The sequence below is a fragment of the Xiphophorus hellerii genome, chromosome 20, assembly GCF_003331165.1.
Source record: "Xiphophorus hellerii strain 12219 chromosome 20, Xiphophorus_hellerii-4.1, whole genome shotgun sequence".
NCBI classification, from domain to species: domain Eukaryota; kingdom Metazoa; phylum Chordata; class Actinopteri; order Cyprinodontiformes; family Poeciliidae; genus Xiphophorus; species Xiphophorus hellerii.
In genome coordinates this window covers 30,380,010-30,401,037 of record NC_045691.1, presented here as the reverse complement: position 1 = coordinate 30,401,037, position 21,028 = coordinate 30,380,010, and the positions used below count along the sequence as shown (strand labels likewise).

The 21,028-nt window shown below is 41.7% G+C and overlaps 1 protein-coding gene across 1 annotated transcript; it reads left to right on the top strand.

Annotated features, from left to right (window-relative positions):
- The first annotated feature begins 2,810 nt into the window (after positions 1 to 2,810).
- Positions 2,811 to 20,674, top strand: LOC116711209 (EF-hand and coiled-coil domain-containing protein 1-like). The gene is made up of 8 exons (XM_032550613.1): positions 2,811 to 3,850; positions 6,131 to 6,555; positions 11,471 to 11,592; positions 12,721 to 12,862; positions 14,231 to 14,387; positions 15,818 to 15,976; positions 18,617 to 18,686; positions 18,839 to 20,674. Exons 1-8 carry the CDS (start codon positions 3,158 to 3,160, stop codon positions 18,961 to 18,963), a joined length of 1,893 nt encoding a protein of 630 aa, XP_032406504.1. The 5' UTR covers positions 2,811 to 3,157; the 3' UTR covers positions 18,964 to 20,674.
- Positions 20,675 to 21,028: the final 354 nt, after the last annotated feature.

Here is a 21,028-nt window from a genome sequence, read left to right as displayed (position 1 = left end):
GCTGTTTCCTGGGAACTGCGTTGTTTCTGCTGCGTGCTGGCGGCTCCTTTAACCTTAAACCTTCCACAGCTTCACCACTGGCTGAGGAAAAGCCGGTAACACAGGATGAAAACAACCTTTGGTCTGAAATTTGACCTTTCTTTGGCACCCACAGGAAATGCTGTAACCCTGACACGTTGTAGTTTGAAAATACGCCAAAACGCCTCAACTCCACCAGTCATAAAAAGCACAGTCGTGACTGCAGGGCAACGTCTTCCCTACCGTTATCCAGAGGAGGGCGCTCAAACGGACCAACGAGACCGGCCGCCCTCGAAGAAGATCACGATATATCAGTCGGTGTTCACAGTAAATGTTATTGATGTGTTTTTTTTCTTAGGGTTAGGGGTCAAATCACATAGTGAGCGATTTATGTCCCTGTAGTAACTGAACTGCGCACAGAGGTCGGCACAGAACCCATAAATTGTACTCAAGTGAGAGAAGCACCACTTCAACAGATTTTTACTCGGGTAAAAGTCAAAAAATTAGGCGTCCAAGATATTACTCAACTAAAAGTAAAAAAGTATTTGGTCAAAAGTCTACTGAAGTACTGAGTAACTGATCAAATTATCAATCGTTTAGTATTTAAAAATTATACCATCAGACGGACCAAAATATAAAGATAAGTGGAGAAATAACAAGGCAAAAGAAAAAGGTTCCACACCTTGCACGAGCTCATCCCAAATTTTCAAAAAGTGTCAGCTATTGTTAACCAAAGTTAACAATAGCAGGACGTGGGTGAGCAGCAGTCTTACTGTAGCGGAGCGCGGCAGATGCCACGGTCAGACTGCGGGATGCAAAAAAAAAATAAAAATGCACGGAGCCGCGTGCAGAGTGGGGTGTAAATGACCCCGTCTCTTAAGACTGTGAGAGGATTAAACTGCCAATTTTTGCTTTAATGGCGGCAGCTTGATCTCCTGCAAGTATCAATCATGCACCAATTGCAGTTTTCTGGCCGATCACCAATATTTAAAAAAAAGCCCAACTGATTTTGGCCCACACCAATTTGTTTCTGTACTAAATACAGCATAAACGCTGCAAAGTCTTCCTACAGCAGTCTGACTATTGTGAAACGCAGCCCTCTCTGAGAGAGTTGTGACGATAGAGAAGATCTGCTTCATGCTTAATTATGGACCGATTGTCAATCACCCAAAATGAAAGAAAATTGGCCGATCAATTTGCTCATCCCCATAAAGATTACTGCCGCTCATCCAAAAGGATCCTGTCAATCTTCATCAAACAGGCTGTACATCAAACACACTGTTCTGAGGTAAAGATGGTGAAAGAAGAAGAAGAACGCCTGTTCACAGGTGGCGAGTTGGTCGTCTCCATGCAGTGCAACACGACTTGCTTTTATAACCAAACGGCAGACAGATCCAGTGTCTGGACTGAGCTCTGGCTTTTCGGAGTGGTGACCTGGGAATCAAGAGCGCACACACCGTTGGCTTCAAGCGTTTAGCTCTTCCTGTTTACAGAAGAGATCATCTCTAAAGATGAACACGGGGTAAAAGCCTGCAGGAGTAAAAGTACCAAGTGGAACGAGGGAATTACTCATTTCGATTGATTTCTTCTGCGAGAAAAGTTCTTTTCCAGTGTTGTGTGGGAATACTGGGCTGTTTTTGTGCAAACTGGCTGAAATTCCACCATCTGGAGCTTCCATCAAAAACATGTCAATAAGGGCCGGCAGCTCCCGCCCACACACACCCAATGGGAAATATTCTTGGACAGATAGCTCTGAACTCAGTCTACCGCAAGGAGTTAGGACTTTATGTCTTTTAGCTTTTAAAGATCATTTTATCCCATGTTTAAGAACCAGTTGAACCAAAAGAAAGCAAGGCCAGAGCAGAAGAACCACCACAGAGTTCTCGGTTCAGCTGTCTGAAATGAACTACAACAATCTGTTAATGTGGTAAAGGTACAGGATTTTTTTTTTAAAGGGTTTTCTATCAGAACTCTGTCGTGATGAATGCTTGGCTTTGATATTAAACATGTTGCTGTACCTGTGGGGATTTAATTATGAGACCTTAATAAGACACTTTACGAGCAACCCCCTTAATGAAAAGTCTAAATTAAGTTTTAGAGCTTTCTATCTGAAGCACATGTGCTTCTTTTTTTTTTTTTATTCTACCCCGGCAGAGTAACGAGGGAATCTGAGATTGCAATAAAGTGCTTGTCATGTGTGTAAAACCTTATTGAAATGCCTTTCAGTATGTGGAGTGCTTCATCCAGCCCAAATAAAAATGAAAACCAACCAATTAGTCGCATTAAATAAAAATAATAATAATCTACATGCTTTGAACTTTTTTTTTTTTTTACTATTTTGTCACCACAAACTGCAGAGTACTTTGTTGGGATTTTATGCTACGAATCGACTCAGAGCCGAGGATGCATGTTTTGTGGTTTTCACATTTCGTTTGTGTGTAAAATCTGAAAAGTGTGGCGTGTATTTTTATTCAAGCCACCTTTCTCTGCGGGTGCAACTGCAGGGCATATTCTGAAAAAAAAAATAAAGATAGATAGACAAATAGATAAATTATATAATTAAAATAATTGTATTATTTTACTGAATTATTATTCAATTATTTATAATTCATTATTATTATTTACAGTTACTTAATTCTAAATATATAATTAAATTTGATTTGTATATTATTTGTGTGTGTATATATATATATATATATATATATATTTCTTTTTTTTTTCTTCACAAAAGTTGCTCAAGTAACTGTAATTGAATAGTTGAATGTATCTACCCAACTCTGGGTAGACGTCATCTGTTGAAGACTGCAGCTCATGTTTTTATTTTTACAATCATTATTGTGAATAAAAAATTAAATACATTGGTGACCGGTTGACATTGCGTCCGGAGTGGATTATATTCTGTCAAGCATGCATTTGAAATCTATAAACCTTTGTTCAATTTGCTTCCAAGCTTTTCTCTTTTCTTTCTTTTTTTTAACTAAAGGTTGCTCTCCTTTTTTTTCAGTGTACTTGTGGATGTTGGGGGCAGAGCTTCAGTCAGATCTTGGCCTCCCTCGCAGAGCAGGGGGTCACGTTCAGCAGAAGGAGTCACAGTAGTGGCGAGCGGCTCGCGTTTACGTGGAAATGTTGTCCGGTCCAAATGATGGATGCCACCGACTCCCCTGACCCGTACAGCCGCCCGGCGCGCAGGACCCAGTGGATCGTGAGCACCCTGGCTTACCATTACGGACTGGACCGGGGAGTGGAAAACGAAATCATCGTCCTGGCCACCGGCCTGGATCAGTATCTGCAGGAGATATTCCACCACCTGGACCACCGAGGACTCGGCAAAATCCCCGAGGAGGACTTCAACGTCCTGTGTGAAGTTCTGGGGCTGAGCGAGGACTCGGAATCGGAAGAGTCCGCCGGAGTGCTGGGCAACCTACCCAGCGCGCTCACCTTCAGGCACTTCCACGCCAAGCTGTGCGGCTACTTCACCACGAAGGCGGGATGCCAGTACGAGAACGACCGGCTGCTGGTCGGGACCGACAGCGAGCACATAGAAACTCAGATCCGTCTGCGGAGCCCCCTGAAGCGGCGGGAGACGCTGCTGTCGGTCGGTGCGAGCGGCGGCTGCTCTCCCGCCCCCTCCCCGGCGCAGCGGCGCGCTTTCGGCTGCAGGCTCGGCTCCCCGGGCTCCTGCAGCAGGGAGTGCTACGAGGAGATCGTGGCTCTGGAGGAGGCGGAGGACAGGATAGGGAAGCTGGAGGATGAGAATGCGAGTCTCAGGGAGCTGGTTGAAGACATGAGAGCCGCGCTGCAGAGCAGCGACGCTCGTTGTTTGGCTCTGCAGGTGAGAAAGGCTTGAACATACCTTTAGTTATTTAACTCCATCGGAAACAACCAATTAGAAACAGGAGGAGGGTCTTAACGCTGTCAATCACTCTCATGTACTCTGCTCAGATTTTCTTTCTTCTTCTCAAGAGAGCCTGCCATGAATGCTCAGTTAGCATAGCCACTGATGACAAAGGATAAACAGCTTACCAGAACAGTCAGCACACTGAGCGATGCATGCACAAGTTTGATTGGACCTCCATCCAGGATCGGCTTGGTCGTTTTTGACCGAGAACATTTAAAGTTAACTGGAAATATTTTTGGTATTTTTAAGGACAAAATCAATTTAAAAAATGACAATAATGTAACACAAATTAACAAAATCAGTTAAAAGAACTTTTTTTTCTAAATCCCCTGGAATTACTTTAAAAAAAAAAAACGTATGAAACTTTAACAAAAACTGCAGGGTGTGTGTGTGTGTGTGTGTGTCTGGTGAATTTTTGGTTTAAACATGTTTGTTCTTCATTCAGTGGGTCGACAATCCAGACAATCACTCAAGTAAGAGCAGCAATGCTTCACTATGAAACCACTCAGGTAAAAGCAAAAAGTACAGCGTAGGAAAAATACTCCTGGAATCATATTCTTTTTTCCAAAAAAAATAAATAAATGTATTGTCATTGTACTAAACAACTCTGGTGTTGACCTCCTTATGCCGCACCGTCCCTCAGTACACGTCACCTGCTCTTGCTTAAATCCATCAAACAGTCAAGTTAGCCCAGTTTGGAGTTGGACAGCATGCCTTTAATGATGACGTGGTCAAAACACTCACGTGGCTAATAATTGTGCACACAGTGTAGTTTTGTCGCGAGCAGAATCTCACACACAAAGACCGCTGGTGAGAGTTGCAAAGATTGGACTGGTGAGCAGCTGGCGTGTTCACAACACGCACTGGAGGTCCTGAATGGTGACGCCACACTAGGTGTTACATGAATATTTTGTGGCAGCAAAATTTCTTGCAGCCAGTCAGCAAAAGACGCACTGAATAGTCGTGTTTGTGTATCTTGTCATGTCGTCACACGGTCTGGATGGGGTTGCCACAATAGAAAACATCCGACGGTTGTTGAATCGCAGGCAGTTCCTGCTCACACTGTCGCAGTCGCCATTGCAGTGTCTGATCTGTAAAACAGACGCCGAGCGCAGCTGCAACCAGGACGGGAGACGACGTCTGACGTAGCTCTCATATCAGGCCGAGAAATTAGCATGCGATCTGTAAAAAAAAGGAAAAGGCTCAAATATCCAGTCAGGGCTCAGGACTTAATGTGTTTGATCCAGAACTTTTTGCGACTCAGAACTGTAAAAAGTGTCCAACGCGTACCCTCTGATGTCATCATTGGTCTGCTGGGACATCAGTCCATCCCACATGCTGGCCAGTTGCCCGCCACAATCACCTGCTGTCTTGCAGACTCTCACCTGTGGGACTCTTAATAACACGTCTCCAGGCGTTCCTGTGAACCCAGCTGACCTGTGATCAAAGGTTCTGGTTCTCACAAATACAGCATGTCCACTTTTCATGACATACTGTTAAGTTTGTTAAAGTTATAATTACTTTCATTTTTTGTAACGAAAATGTATTATTATTATTATTATTATTATTATTATTATTATTATTATTATTATTATTATTATTATTATTATTATTATTATCCATTGATAGACAGAGTTTAAAAAGCACAAGTATACCTTTATGTCAAACCACACATTTTTTAAAGTGTATTTCTGAGACTTTTGCTTTTTATTTTTAAGATTACATTGAAAATACAATACTTATTACTTTTTTTCTTCAGAATATAATTTCATTGTATTTTTTCTGTAATTGTCTTTGCTGTGTGACTTCTGAAGTGAGCTGCCATTGTTACAGGTTACGTTCTAATACAGAAGAGTCATTATTTCTTAACGTTATTTACATCCAATGAAAGATGTCAAAGTTGATGTAGTGTTTGACTTGTGAAAGCATATTTGAAGTTAATCTAAATATGTATTTTTCAGAGGAGATTAAAAGTCTTTAAGTAAACAGCGTATGATTGAGGTATTTTGGAAATAAAAAAAAAGATCCCCATCACTCCACTTGTCGGCACCATTTAAGCTCTTTAAAGCTCATGATGTTCCAGTCGCTTGCATTTACATACCCAGGACTGTTTTAATCTGAACTATTCCTTTAATGAACTTTGTCAACCAATCAAACAACAAAACGTTCAGTCGGTTTGTGGGATTATCTTCACCTCCTCTCTTCACATCGCAGGTCGGCCTCTGGAAAAGCCACTCCAAGCATAAACCAAGAGAAGGACGTTTCGTTTCCCCGCGGACGCTGGCCTCCCACAACAACATGGCCAACAGCCCCAACAGCAACCTCAAGAGCCTGCAGAACCTCATCCAAGAGATAGAGTACCTGCACAGCTCCAGAGAATGGCAGGTGGAGGAGACGGCGTCGCGCAACCAGAGACTGGAGCAGGACCTGTGGCGCTGTAAGGAGGCCGTCGCTGCGTTGGAAGACAGCAACAGGCTTCTGAAGACGGAGCAGGCGAGCATGAGGAGGAAGGTGGAGGAGGCCCGGCAGGCTCTGCTGAGCGGACTGGAGAAGGTGAAGGACCTGGAAGCGAAGGCAAGTCGTGTTCCGGCGCTGCAGAGGCACGTTGTCCAGATGGAGTCTGAGCTGCTTTACTACAGGTACAGACGCTTCACTTTACGTAACGTTAAGCTGTTTATCAGAGCAACTCCACATGTGTTTTAGGTTTTAGACAACCTCAGAAGCACAGTCAGTGGAGTATTTACGTATATATATATACTGATCATACCTTCTGGTGGTACTCTGACCAGCAGCCCTGGTCAGAGTAATGTAGTGATTGAATCTGTGTATGCACAACTGCGTGCATACACAGAAAAAGGGTTAGTTTTTCTGCATGAAGTGCCAGGTTTGTGGCGTTTGCAATAAATAATCGATTCCCACACTGCAAAAAAAAAAAAAACACAAAATCTTACAGAGTATGTTTTGTCTATTTTCCAGTGCAAATCTCTTAGTGTACTTGGAGAAAAGACAAAACTACTTACAAGTAACTATTCAGCAAGTTACAGGAGCTTGTTTTAAGTAAATAACTTCTTAATATTGATGAAAAAGTGCTAGTTCCATTGGTAGGTCATTTCGCTTATAAGAGGGAAAAATGTCTTGTTTTAAGTGAAATAATCTGCCTACGCATTTTCATCAATATTAAGTTGGGTCTTTTTTATGTAGCACATTTCAGCAGAAACGTAATAAAGCAAAATTACAAATTTAAAAAGAAAACACCATACAGACAACAATTCAACAAACGTTACATTTTGTCGAGTGCCATCACCAAAATGGTTAAACAACAAATATGTTGGTCAATGTTTCATTTATTATGGTTCAAAGGCAACTTACTCTAAAACAGCTGGGTGTTTAGTCTGGATTTAAAGGAACTCAGCGTTTCGGCTGTTTTGCATTTTTCTGGACGTTTGTTCCAGATTTGTGACGCATAGAAGCTGAAAGCTGCTTCTCCCTGGTTTGGTTCTGGTTCTGGTTCTCGGGATGCAGAGCAGAATCAGAACCAGAAGACTTGAGTGGTGTGGAAGGTTAATACAACAACAACAACAACAAATCTTTAGTATATGAAACTGGATGAACAGAAATAGAGATGAGGACGTGTCTTTTTCTTTTTTTGGAAAATTGTACATTATGATTCAGCAAAAACAAAAATGCCAAAATATCCCAAGAAAATAGCTAGTGAAAAGTCCAGCTAGGTGTGTGGGCTGTTGGGCCGTTCTGGCTCTGGGAGGTACAGCAGACGGAGCAGATGTTCTGTCTGCTGTACCTTGTACGAGCTGTTTAGCGTCACCTCCCGTGTATTGAGCCCATTTTTAAGTCGGGGCCTGAAAAACGCTCATTTGTCAGTCTTGTTGAAATAAAGGGGCCGGGTTTTGGCAGATTGTTGCACGAGAAGAACCTTAGTGATGAAAAATCCAGCGCCGATGAATTGTAGATCCTCCTAAAGCAGAACAAAATGACTCTGTTTACCTTGGGCTTAATGCCTGAGATGCTCGTGCTTTGCTGTTCGAAGGGCTGACGTGGGTAACTTTTTCCATTTTCAGCCCCGATCTGTTGAACTTTGCTGAGCGAGCTTCGTGTGCAGCCGGTCAGCCAGCCGGTCAGCCAGCCGGTCTGGCTCAAACTCTTGTTTTGGAACGGTTGGCTTTGGTGGGAGTCAAGGTGTAATTGAACTTTTTTGAAGTACAAAGCGTTTCGGTTAAATGTTTATCTCTCATTCGGTTCCTCCTGCTTCAACCGTATTATCAGTGTCCGCAACTGTGGCTTTTTGGCTTGCAGATGTCTCTAAATACTTATAATGTTCACTTCATGCTGCTAAGACACAGACTGGCATGAGCAGACATGCAATTAAAGCTCATGCTACAGCCTGCTTTTGGGTTATTTCAAATAACAAATTTGAGAAGTCTAGGTGTTGTCCTGTGACCCACATTCTGCTAATCTACGCAAACAGGGTTCCAAAGTCTTCTCACCGCTCTTCCATAGATGCTGCGATGGCAAATAATTCAACACCACAAAAGCAACAGAGAGGTCTATTGAGTGAGAACCTGAACAGCTGACGGTCCTCATCAATCTCTGCTCACTTCTTTCATTCTGCCTCCGAATGAACAATAGCGGAGTCTCCCCTATAGAAAGATCTTAGCAACTGATTCCCCATGACCGTTTGAACCGAAGGCCTGACACTTCCTTGGTCTCAGCTCACCCAAATACCACTTTAGATGGTACAACGTCAAGTGGTGTAATTAGGAATTTGAAGTAGATTATTGATCATGTTGTTTTTTTAATTATCGCTGGTACGGAAGTTCGTCTCTGACTATCAGCATTCTTCTGATTCACATTTCACAAGCATTAGCAGGTTAAAAGCTAACACACACACATGTTCATCAATTCAAAATTTGAACTAAATTCAAAATACAGAAATCCATTTATTTATTTTTCCCCCCAGCGTTTATAACAGGTGTTTCATTTCTATTTAGGCTTTCACAGCCATTTTGCAACAAGTCTTGGACATCATGTCTGCCATTTCCAGGCAAGTCAGATATGATCTTTTTACATCACTAAAGACATTTAACACTTCTCCCAAACCCCTACTCCCATGTAAATAAAACATGGATTTTTTTTGGTTTGTTTTACCAAGCAAACCACACTACTTCGGGAACAAGGTTACCTCAGACAGATGACGTCAAAATCGAAATGACAAAGCACTCAACAACTCTAAAGTTCAATGCTAGAAGGCTAATGACATGAGCTTGTTTTGGGTGAACAGGAACTCGACACCTTGCAGTCATTGTGTGGGTAGATTTTGTAGAATATGAATCCTTGATTATGGAAAAAAATAATAATGGTTGAGCTCTTGGACCTGTGGTGAATCCAGCTGCCAGAGGTCTGTTTGAAGAAGCCTTTAGGAGGTTGAATCTTAAAAAAAAGTCTTAAAAGCCCAGTTAGTTGAAGCCTAATAATTGCCCTCAGCAATTATTAATCAAATCTGAAGAACTCCTCTTACGGATGTTGAGCTATCGGCTTCAGTTAAGGGATGGGGGGATTAAAAGTTATCAAAATCTTGGATGTGGCCAAGCGGTAACCCTGGTGTTCTCGCCAAAGCAAATAAATCCCTGTAACTTTAACACAGAAGGGCTAACATGCATAAAACTTATCATGAGTCATCCATGCTGGATGCCCAATGATACTGCTGTGGTCATATATTCACATCATCAAAGCCCCATCCCATCAGAACAGGAAGTCACTTTTTTTCTTCCTTTCTTGGAACACTCCATTCTCTAGACCCTTTTCACCTAATCAACATAATCTTGTGTCACATCACGGATAACAGGTTGGTCTCACTTGCTTTAAAGCAAAAGGAGTTTCTGCTGGTGGCGAAGTCAGACGTCACGCCGTTGCTTCCGAATCAGAATCAGTGTTTGCTTTCCCAGCCGGACTCCCTGGCTGCCAGAAGTTCCACCAAAGCATTTCGGTGGATGATCCAGGTGTAAGTGTTTCTAAAGGGCAAAACAAAGAGTTTTCACGTGACATTTAAAATGTCATCGTTATCATCAGGAATGCTTGAGACGTAAGGTCTTGGAGCGGCAGCCTTGCGACGTCAATTAAAGAGCATTCAGTCGCTGGTTAGCCTGCATGTGACAAACTTTCAGCGGGGTTAGCTCTTGAATATGAGTGTAACCAGAGCAACCAGGAAGCCTTGTGTTTGTTTCACTACAGCTGCCGGCCTCCTCCCCCACAGTGGCTTAAACACAACTCTCCGACTGATTGCCTGTAAATCCGTTACGCTTCCTACTGAACAACGAGAGCCCAAAAGAAATGTCTTACAGCATCGACCGACTTGTGATAGCGGGACGTAAGTGCGAGCACCCAGTGATTTTCGAGGCAGGCTGCTGAAAATCTGCTCTCTTTTTTCCCCCTCCTACCTTTTAGCTTTCCTCCTCCAAGATATCATCTGGAAACACTTACACAGTGATTTATGAAGGCCCCTTATTGGTCCCCCCCCCCAACAAAAAGGGCAGCCAGCAAAAGAAAGATTGAAAATTTTGAAGCATTACAGAAGCACTGATCCGCCCAAACTGCATCATCAGGCTTTTTTAAAAAAATATATATATATATGTATCAGGGAAAAAGATATTAAACTGATTACGACACCAAGAAAGTTGTTAAATATGCACAGGAACCGCTTTTTACATCTACCTGCATGTATGAAGCCGTGTTTTCTGAAGGTTTCTTCCAGCGCTGCACACTAACAGCGCTGTTCTACCACTGACCCACTTTGCTGTAAAAATGTCTCAAAGACCCAGAGTCTGGCTTCAATTACCCCACCCAGATCTGGCGTACGGCATCACACGGCCTCTATAAAATTATCGTGGCAGCGCAGTAACGCGCACTACTTTTTGTTGTATGTTCTCTTTCATGTTCGCAAATCGGCTCCAACCGAACTGTCGACGGTGTGCACATGGAAAGTGCGGTTTCAGCGCAGTGTTCTCTGAGAACGTAGAGAGACGGCCTCTCATTGCACATCCACAGGATTCAAACCACGCAAACCTACACATAGATTCACATTTTTCCACTATTCATTTGAGCAATCAGTTGAAATCAATAGTCATCGCAGTTGTGTTAAATATAACCGTGCACTGTTAGCAGAACATCAATCTACACAGATTGAAGGTTAATTCCTGTTAATCATGATGATGTCCTGCTTACAGCTAATCAAAATGCAACATTTAAGATTGGAATAATCCATCAGACCCATAAAAAAAAGAATACAGAAATATAGGCTTAATAAAAGAAAAGTATGCTTAAAGCTTAAGCTCAAAAGCTACTCTTAATCCGACAGTCGAGCTCTATCAGAATTCATGCACGAAATTTTATATTAAATCCCATGATTTCTACCATTATGTTATTTGCCACTCATCATCGTCATCATCGCAATAAATACTGCGAATGGAAATCTCAGGTCCCGATGGCCGTCTGTAGAAGAATGAACGACTCCATGCCTGTTCTGAACCCGATGTCTTCCAGGTCTGAGATGTCCAGACTTCAGCCAGTGAGCAGCGCCGGGGCAGAGCAGCGACCGTGCTGCCAGGACCTCCGACACGACCGCCGTTCACCAACCGGCCGCGCTGTGACCACCCCTGACAAGAGTGAGGAATCTTTGTCTTCTAGGCCCCGTCATGATTACGGCTTCTCCTGGGCGATAAATTGTCCCAGATGTTATCGCGATGAACAATAATATCGTTGTTTTGAGACCATTTTCAAGTAATATGATGCGGGAACACGTTCTCAGAGAGCAATAAACTTTGAATTCTGATGAACATTTAACAACTGCAAGTGGACGACATTTTAAATATCCAAAATAAATCAATAATAATAAAAAAAACTACAGAATTAATTATGAAGCCTCTGTAAACAAATTGTCCTAGTAGAGTCCAAAGCACCAGACTGAAGACTTTTGTCATTAAGTTTATGACAGAGAGAAACAATAAATCATGCAAGTGGAAATTATTGAGCTTGTTTTAAACTATCATTCTTAATAATTGATCTATTGCTTATTCTGACAAGCCTACCCAGTAGCTACACATTTTACTTTTATCTTAATACTTAGTGTCTCAAAGAATATTCAAACTCTTTGAATGTCCCATTACACCTCCAGACCATCAGTGTATTTTCTGGGGATTTTTTTTTTTTTTTTTTTGATAGAACAGAACAAAGTAGCCCAAAATCATGACGTGACAGGGAAAAATTTAGGTCAGGACTTTGACTAGGCAGTGATTTAAACAATTTTATTGTAGCCCTGACTGTATGCAGCATGTAGGTTGATTGTCCTTCTGGAATGTGACCTGTCTAAAATCTTCTAACAATAACCCTTTTCTTCTGGGATTCTCCTGGATTTAACTTCATCCATCTTCACCCTTTAATCTGACCATCTTCCCTGTTACTAGGTAGATTTTAAACCCACTGATAAACTGGGTCCTCAAAAAGTAGGTGGATCGACTAAAACCAACAGACTGATAGAAGTCACGGAGAATTAGAGGCGCTTTAAAGAAGAAAATAAGGACTTTATATAAACTTGGCGTTATTGAAAATAATGTTTCTTAGTATTCTCACAAAAACAGATAAAGAAAAAAACTAAAAATCTTAAAAGATTTTTGTCATTGCAAAAACGCCGAATGACTGTCGAGCTCTTATACCTTTGGTTCAGAATAAAATACACGCAGCCTTTAGGTGTTCTATGACGGTGCTGCAGCAGTAACGCTGTCGATGTGCTGCAGTGCCAGTCGAGGAGCAGCTGTTCCGCTCGGTGGAAGGTCAGGCTGCCTCGGACGAAGAAGAGGACAAACGGGCCGGAGACCAACAGAGGCAGGTGGAGGAGGTGAAGAGGATCCTAACCAGGCTGTCCTGCTGTGGCGGAAGGTAAACTCACCTGGGGGTCACTGGGAGGTCACTAGGAGGAAACTCGCAATCACATAGAAAATGTTTTTTGGGGTGGAAGGTTCCTTTGAAATGTGCTACTGTGTTACCTGTGTGTCGTATTATTAAAGTAGAAGTGAAGTGAAAAGGCCGGACACAGGGGGAGTCGGTTCAGGCATTGTTTTGGATCAGACCGACTCCGTTAATTTTCCACCTGCCTTAGAGTACATCTCAATTACGACTCCCAAACAGCCAAACTTTTTGGTCAGTTGTAACTTCTCCCAGGTGTGTTCCTTCTGGAACTGCAGCTGATCCGCGTCCAGTCTGCAGTTCTGCTCGCCCAGCGTCTGAGTCTGAGTGTTCGCCGTCCCTCGTACGAGCCGGGCAGCTTCTCAAAGGCCCGAACAGCTGCCCCGCTTTTTACGAATTTCACGGTATGCCCGATAACCGTCAAATCCAAAAAGCAGAAATCCCGTTATCACAGATCTAATTATGTGCACATCTTCAACATCCTCGCCTGATAATATGGACAGGCACACAGGGTCTTCCTCTTCCCCTTGCACTGTAAAAAAAACCCCAAAAACGTCTCTAATTTATGGTAAAATAGTGGCAGCTGTGGTTTCAATTGGTAAAATCCATATAAATATGGTAAAAATGTGGATTTTATCATATTTATACAGTAAAAGTCTGTGGTTACCAGAATTCTACTGAATTTATACGGTAAAGTTCCGTATTTATACCCAAAACATCCAGCCAATCACAGCTGCAGGTATTTTACCGCAAATTAGAGATGTGTGTTTTGTTTTTTTTACAGTGTGGAATACATCATGTATCTAGCTGAATGTGTCTATTTGGACAAGAGGGTTTTTATCTGAACTGAATATGAATGGCATTTATATAATGTAAAACATCCCACTTTCTCACAGGTTTCACAAAGAGAACTTTTATTATTTTATTTGCAATATGATTATGTAAAAAGCATATAAGATCTACACTCTCCCTCCTTACACTTTCTTTATGGTATCTAATTTTTAAGAAGGCCTCTGTAGTTTCTTGTTTTTTTTTTGTTTCTTGCTCTTGTTTTTACTAATTTCTTATTTGTTAATTTGTCCCTTTTAATTGTCGCCACCATGTGTATTCTTTGGAATTGCTTTAACACCAACAATAGAAATATTGGTGAAAATACTACACAAAAATCACGCACTGTACGCCTCTCACTTCAGCTCTTTCGTACTCTGTGGTGGCCTGTCGCACAAAAACCAGTGCGGTTTGTGTTTGTAAAAGCAGAAGGGGAATGAATGACTTCAGGACTGTGGGGCTGCTACCAGACACTGACAGAATGATCTACTGTTTGTCTGTGTTCTTCACCAGATGTGGTGACGAGGCGCTGGAGAAGCTGATGTTTCGTTTCGGAAGCTCGAGGAGCGAAGAGTGTCACGGTGCTGTGGTGGAGCTCCTGGAGAGAGTCACCAGGCTGCACAAAGAGCTGAAGCTGAAGGAAAGCCGAGCAGAGATGAACATGGACCAGGTACACACCACCAGCCGTGACCTCTGACCCAACCAGGATGCTTAGGTCAGATTTAGCCAATTAGAAACATCCAATCAGAGACAGGAAAAGGGTCTTAGTGTTCGCTGTCAATCAGCCTCCATGTGGCGCTTCATGTCCGCCCCCGGCCCCCTATACTCTCTGTTACATTGCAGCTGCTTTCTGACATCAGACCCTGTTGTGAACGCTCAGGCTAATTAGAATGTCCACCGATGACGAAATAAAACAAGAAGCCAGTTTTCAAAGAGATTTGCAGTGTTTGGTCACCTTTGTCACCCAATGAAATTCACATGTCATCACCTTCCTAATATGGGGGCACTGATTTTTATCAGCACAGATTTCCTTAATTTTGGGAGCTCTTTTATCGGCCGATCTTTACACGTAAAGCCGATCTCATCCACCTCAGCGAAGATCTAAAAATCAACCGCTGTCCTCCTCTGCCCTGCAGTGAGACAGGTTTGGCTGTTAGCCCCGCCCACCAGGTCATGTCTGCACGGTTGCGGTTAGCAACAGTCACCCCACTGTGGCCAACTCTGCAACTTTCTTGCTGTATTTAGCGACATTTCAGACAAAAAGAATTGGTATCGGCAAAAATCAGAATCGGCAGGTCAGGCTTTTTAAAAGATCGGTAATTGGAGATCGGCCAGAAAACTGCAATCAGTTCCTACTTCCTAATCTGGTTTATGTCGTTCTTTTTGTTTTTTTGCCTAAAGTGACTTCTGCAAAAAAAATAAAATAAAATAAAAAAATCAAAAAGAAAATCAATCACCCCATTGTCACGTTCTTAGTGATCAACCCAGAGGTTGTGGTGTTTATCCAGGGGGTGAAAACAGAGTCACATCGGATGAATGCAGCTGCGTTGCACATGACAGATGTTTGTTTCACCCCCAGAGCTCTTCTGGTAACACACACACACAGCTGCGGAAGCATCAACAACACACACACAGAGCGCAGTGACTTTGTCAGGATGCGATTGTCGCTTTCCCCTTTAACATACTTTGCCTGCATGGTGGGTTGGAACCTGGAGTCCTAAATCAATTCTGATTGGTAGTTTTGTGATCTGTTTTTTGTCACAAACAAACCCACAAATTATGTCTTCGATGTTTGATTGTTGTAGAGTTTTGTTGTTGTTTTGTTCCTGCGATTGTTGAGAAAGATATGTTTTTTATTTTTTGTATAAAGCGTAACTTAAACACAAAACCTCCTCCAAAGGGCCAAAGGACAGACGGATCTTGACTCAATTATCTTTAGGTGACACTTTTCCAACATGAAGAACACTTGTGGATTTAAAACACTGTTTTGACGTATATTTTTCTAATTAGTTCACATAAAATACTGTTTTTAAAATGAAGTAAGGATCCTGGTGATGCAGCGCGTGAGTTGCCAAGGTGCAAGCTTTGATCTCCTTCCAGATGAAGGACTCTCTGGTGCAGCAGCTGCAGCAGAGGGCCGAGGACACGGAGCTGCTGACTGTGGAGCTGCAGTCGCTGGAAAGAGAGAAGGCCCGTCTCTCGCTGGTGGAGGAGAAGCTCGTGGACATCCTGCAGCTTCTGCAGCAGCTCAGAGACTTGGTTAGTGTCAGTGTTGCTGTTCTGTGATTCTGCAGGTCAATTCTGATTAAGTCCTCAAGCAAACATTGCTTTTACTCTGTGTTTTGCATAAACATATTCACACATACACTGCCTGGCCAAAAAAAAAGTCGCCACCAAAAAATGGTCACACTCTCTAATATTTTGTTGGACCGCCTTTAGCTTTGATTACAGCCTCATTCGCTGTGGCATTGTTTCAATAAGCTTCTGCAGTGTCACAAGATTTATTTCCATCCAGTGTTGCATTAATCTTTCACCAAGATCTTCTATTGATGATGGGAGAGTCTGACCACTTGCAAAGCCTTCTCCAGCACATCCCAAAGATTCTCAATGGGGTTAAGGTCTGGACTCTGTGGTGGCCAATCCATGTGTGAAAAAGATGTCTCATGCTCCCTGAACCACTCTTTCACAATGTGAGCCCGATGAATCCTGGCATTGTCATCTTGGAATATGCCCATTCCATTTGGGAAGACAAAATCCATTGATGGAATAACCTGGTCATTCAGTATATTCAGGTAGTCAGCTGACCTCATTCTTTGGGCACACAATGTTGCTGAACCTAGACCTGACCAACTGCAGCAACCCCAGATCATAGCACTGCCCCCACAGGCTTGTACAGTAGGCACTAGGCATGATGGGTGCATCACTTCACCTGCCTCTCTTCTTACCCTGATGCGCCCATCACTCTGGAACAGGGTAAATCTGGACTCATCAGACCACATGACCCTCTTCCATTCCTCCAGAGTCCAATCTTTATGCTCCCTAGCAAACTGAAGCCTTTTTTTCTGGCTAGCCTTACTGATTAGAGGTTTTCTTACGGCTACACAGCTGTTCAATCCCAACCCCTTGAGTTCCCTTCGCATTGTGCGTGTGGAAATGCTTTTGCGTTCACAATTATACATACTCCTGAGTTCTGCTGTTGTTTTTCTTCGATTTGATTTGACCAAACGTTTAAGTAATCGCCGATCACGATCATTCAGGATTTTTTTCCGACCACATTTCTTCCTGGAAGACGATGGTTCCCCACCATCCTTCCAGTTTTTAATGATGCGTTGGACAGTTCTTAACCCAATTCTCGTAGTTTCTGCAATCTCCTTAGATGTTTTCTCTGCTTGATGCATGCCAATGATTTGACCCTTCTTAAACAGACTAACGTCTTTTCCACGACCACAGGATGTGTCTTTTGCCATGGTTGTTTAAGAAATGAAGAGTTACTCATTGCATCAGCTGGGGTTAAATAACTTGTTGCCAGCTGAAAGATAATCGCCTATGCAGTACTTATCCAATAGGAGGCTTGTACCTATTTGCTTAGTTAAATCCAGGTGGCGACTTTTTTTTTGGCCAGGCAGTGTATAAGAACCATCAGTAAGTTACTTAAAAACGCCCCAAAATAAAACGTAAAAACATGATTCGCTCTGAGAATGTAATTCTAATTCTGGTTTTAAACAGGTAAAACACACTGAAATAGTGAGGTTAGGACATTTTAGACCTATTACTGTGGCAAATAAATACATTTTTTATTTGTATGTCAAACTTCCACTGATAGACCTTTAAAGATGGAGTATGTTTTAATCAAAAAAGCTGGATAAGCCTCAAAAATGTATATTATATGAAAAGTGCATATACTGCTTTAATCTAATCAATTTTCTTGGTGCATTCTTGGCAGAACTGTAGCCCTGAGAACCCAAAGATTGTACTCAAGTAAAAGTAGCGATACTTCAACCTATTTTTACTCAAGTAAAAGTAAAAAGTATCCATCCAAGAAATTACTCAAGTAAGATTAAAAAAGTATTTTGTAAAAAGTCTACTCAAGTACTGAGTAACTGATCAAAGTATAAATCATTTAATATTTAAAAATGACATCATCAGACAGACCAGAATATTAAGTTACATATAAATTTAGGTATTTTTAAGGACCAAAATGACAATAATTCACATAAATATCAAAAAATAACAAGAACAATTTTCCAAATCAGTTTCTTTCAATAATAAAAACAGAAACTAAAAACTGCAGGTGTGTGTCAAACATTGCAGTCAAAATGTTTAAGAGAACTTTAAACACAAAAAGTGCTGTTCATAGCTGTTTTTAAAGTGCTTTATGAATAAATCCACATTGACATTTAATTTGCCAGGGTTGTCAATACTTTTTAAAACTTTTTTTAATACTTAACCCAGGATAATGCAATCCAAAGGTAAGGATTTCAAGCTGGCAGCGGCCTTTCTGTCTGCCTCACTAATGGAAACTGAGAGCATAAAATAGGATTATTGATCAATAATCAAAAACAGCTTCCAAAAATATCTACAAGATGAGACTAATTGTAAATAATTACTTGTTTAACGACATACATGTCAAAATTGCTGGGTTTTTTTTTCCCTCTTTAATTGTAATTTCTTTTTTTCTGTTCTTCTCCAAAGTTTCTGATTAGGCTTACATCTTGTAATCCCAACAGTGTGAGAATGAGAACATTTATAGCACTTGTTGCACATGGGTGAAGGCGTGTGTGTGTCTGTGTGTGTGTGGGGGTGGGTGTGTGTGTGTGTGTGTGGGTGGTCATGTTTCTCTTTTAAAGTGCCTTTTAATGACCCAACATCCAGCTGAAACTAGTCGCCGTCTTGTTTCAGAACGTCTCCCGAAGGTCCCTGGGGAAAATATTGCTCAGTACTTTGGAGTCTGGCAGCAACCCACAACACGGTTAGTGGACCGCGTCACGGCCAAAACGAGTTCTACGAAACGACACAGCGGCATTTACTGTCAGACAGAGCGGGGAGTTGCGTGAAGTTTCTGCTGGTTTGCTTGTGAATGTGCTCCGACTCAGCTGGCGTCTGCTCCCGTCTTCCTCACAGGCAAAGCGCACATCCTGGAGGTGCTCGGCGCTCTTTACCACGAACTGGCTGCGTGCAAGATCCTTTCATCTCATGGACGTCTGCAGAGTCAGCAATCACTCCACAACCTCATCATCTCCTGCTGAACAAGACTGCCACCCTCTGGGCCCACCGCCAAAGGAGACCTTAATGTAGTTGGTCTCCAGTATATATATACAGTATATACTATATATATATTGCTTTACTATATATACATATATATAGTAAACCAACCTTATTAACGATCCTCTAGCTTTAAAAGCTAAATTTATCCGATTTATTGGATAAATTGTTGATTAAATGTTCATGTTTCTACACATTTATTCATTGTTTGCTCTTTTTTTTTTTCTTATGGAAAAGATTTTAAAGTTGACTTAAGTTCATAGAGGTCCTTAAGACGTCTTCTCTCTTCTATTCAAGGATGTGCATGCCCGGCAAATTTTGTACACACATTTTGGAAATTTTGTTCAATCAACAAAACACGGGGGTTCATTTTTATTTACAGAACCTTGTGAGTGTTTCATTTCAAATTATTCCCAGATGGGGGGGTTTTCTTCTTCTTTTTTTTACTTTTGTTGGCTTCATTTCAGCTACTGCTGATGAAAAACGCTGCCCTCAGATGCTGTTATGTGACCAAACCACCCACAACAGCTCACCGCGCCATCACGCTTTTATTTTGAAATCCGACACGCAAAATGAAGCAGTGACGTGTCCAATGTAACGCGAGCCGTCTTCGTCAGCCGTGCAGTCAGACCCTGCTGTTTTCCTTCTTCACTTTTGTTATGCTTCTCAACTTCTCTTCCAGTTCAGTTTTTCCCAATTTTGTTTCCTTGCATTGGATTTTCTTTTCCTTTGGTTTGGGGTTTTATTCACTGTAAGCCTCATTTCTCGCTCCTATTAGCGGCCTTAGAGTTTTATGTTCTTTATTTGGAGTCTTGATGTCTGTGTCTGAGGTTGAACTTACTTCGATTTAGTACAGTTTTGTTATCAGTAAATCTTTAATTTTGTAAATTGTAGTTTCTTTTTTTTTTCTTTTTGTTGCTTTTGTATTTGTGTTCTCTTCCCGTTGTGGGTTTGGGTCTTAAATGTCTTTTAAAGAAAACTGGAAATATGAAATTGACACTATGCAGCACAAGCACCCCCTACTGGCCCGCCCGTGACATTGATGCCACAAAGGAACGTGTCAAACCCCCCAAAATCCTAACAAATTATTCAAACCCTCAAGTCTCTCAAGCACCTCTTGCAGAGATTTCCCAGTTAGCCAAAGCTATTCAAAAATAGCAGAGAATTTTAACAGAATCCCAGGAACCAATGCCTACCGTTTTCAGCAGAGACCCAATTACCTACAATGAATGGAGGACATCTTTCACCTCACTTGTGGACTGTAAAGGCGTATCTGCTGACAAGCTTCACCTAATGAAAAGGTATGCAGCAGGTCCAGCAAAAAAAAATTGTCTTCAACATTTTTGTAGCAGTGATGAAGAATGGCGAAGGCTTGACCAGCATTATGGTCAAGCCTGTATTGTCCAAAGAGCTTTCAGAGGCAAATTGTGTAAAAAGGTCTAATAGGCTGAGAGGATGCTGATGGTTCACAGACATTTTTAGATGTCTTCAAGCCACGTCACGTGTCTACTTGATCATTCTGCAAAGGAAAGGTTTCTTGGCCCTATCAAACCAGCTTCAGATGAAACCACGGCCATGTCCATGTGCGGCTTTATACTGGTTGTCCTGTTCACCAGTTTGTTTTTTTGTTGTTGTTCATAGAGTGACCTTGAGATTGTATAAAGGTGCCTATCAATAAAATAGAAATGATCATTATTTGATGTAAAATGTTTTCCTATCAAAAAAAAAAAAAAAAGAGAGAAGAAAAAAAAAAAATCAATATAATTAATTCAACTTCCTCCATACAATCTGAGGACAGTTTGGTGAGGACCTGCGTATTTTCCAGCATCGTCATCGAAGCAAAGCGAAACAGATCACGAAGTGGTTCATGGTGAGAAAGTGAAAGTTTGGGCATGTTGACCACACGTCCAAAGCTTCAGTGTCAGGAAGATCTTCAGGGTCTTTAATCAGTTTAGCACAAACACAAATTGTTGCCAGCGCCAATCAAGCAACGAAGCTGCTCAAAGTACAATTAAAACAACTATCAAGGAACAACATTGTAAAAATATC

Excerpts from the sequence above, each read along its gene's own strand:
- LOC116711209 (XM_032550613.1), top strand. The coding sequence starts at position 3,158 with ATGATGGATGCCACCGACTCCCCTGACCCGTACAGCCGCCCGGCGCGC. Across the intron at positions 3,851-6,130 it reads CTCGTTGTTTGGCTCTGCAG|GTCGGCCTCTGGAAAAGCCA; the intron begins GTGAGAAAGGCT and ends TTCACATCGCAG. Across the intron at positions 18,687-18,838 it reads TGGCAGCAACCCACAACACG|GCAAAGCGCACATCCTGGAG; the intron begins GTTAGTGGACCG and ends TCTTCCTCACAG.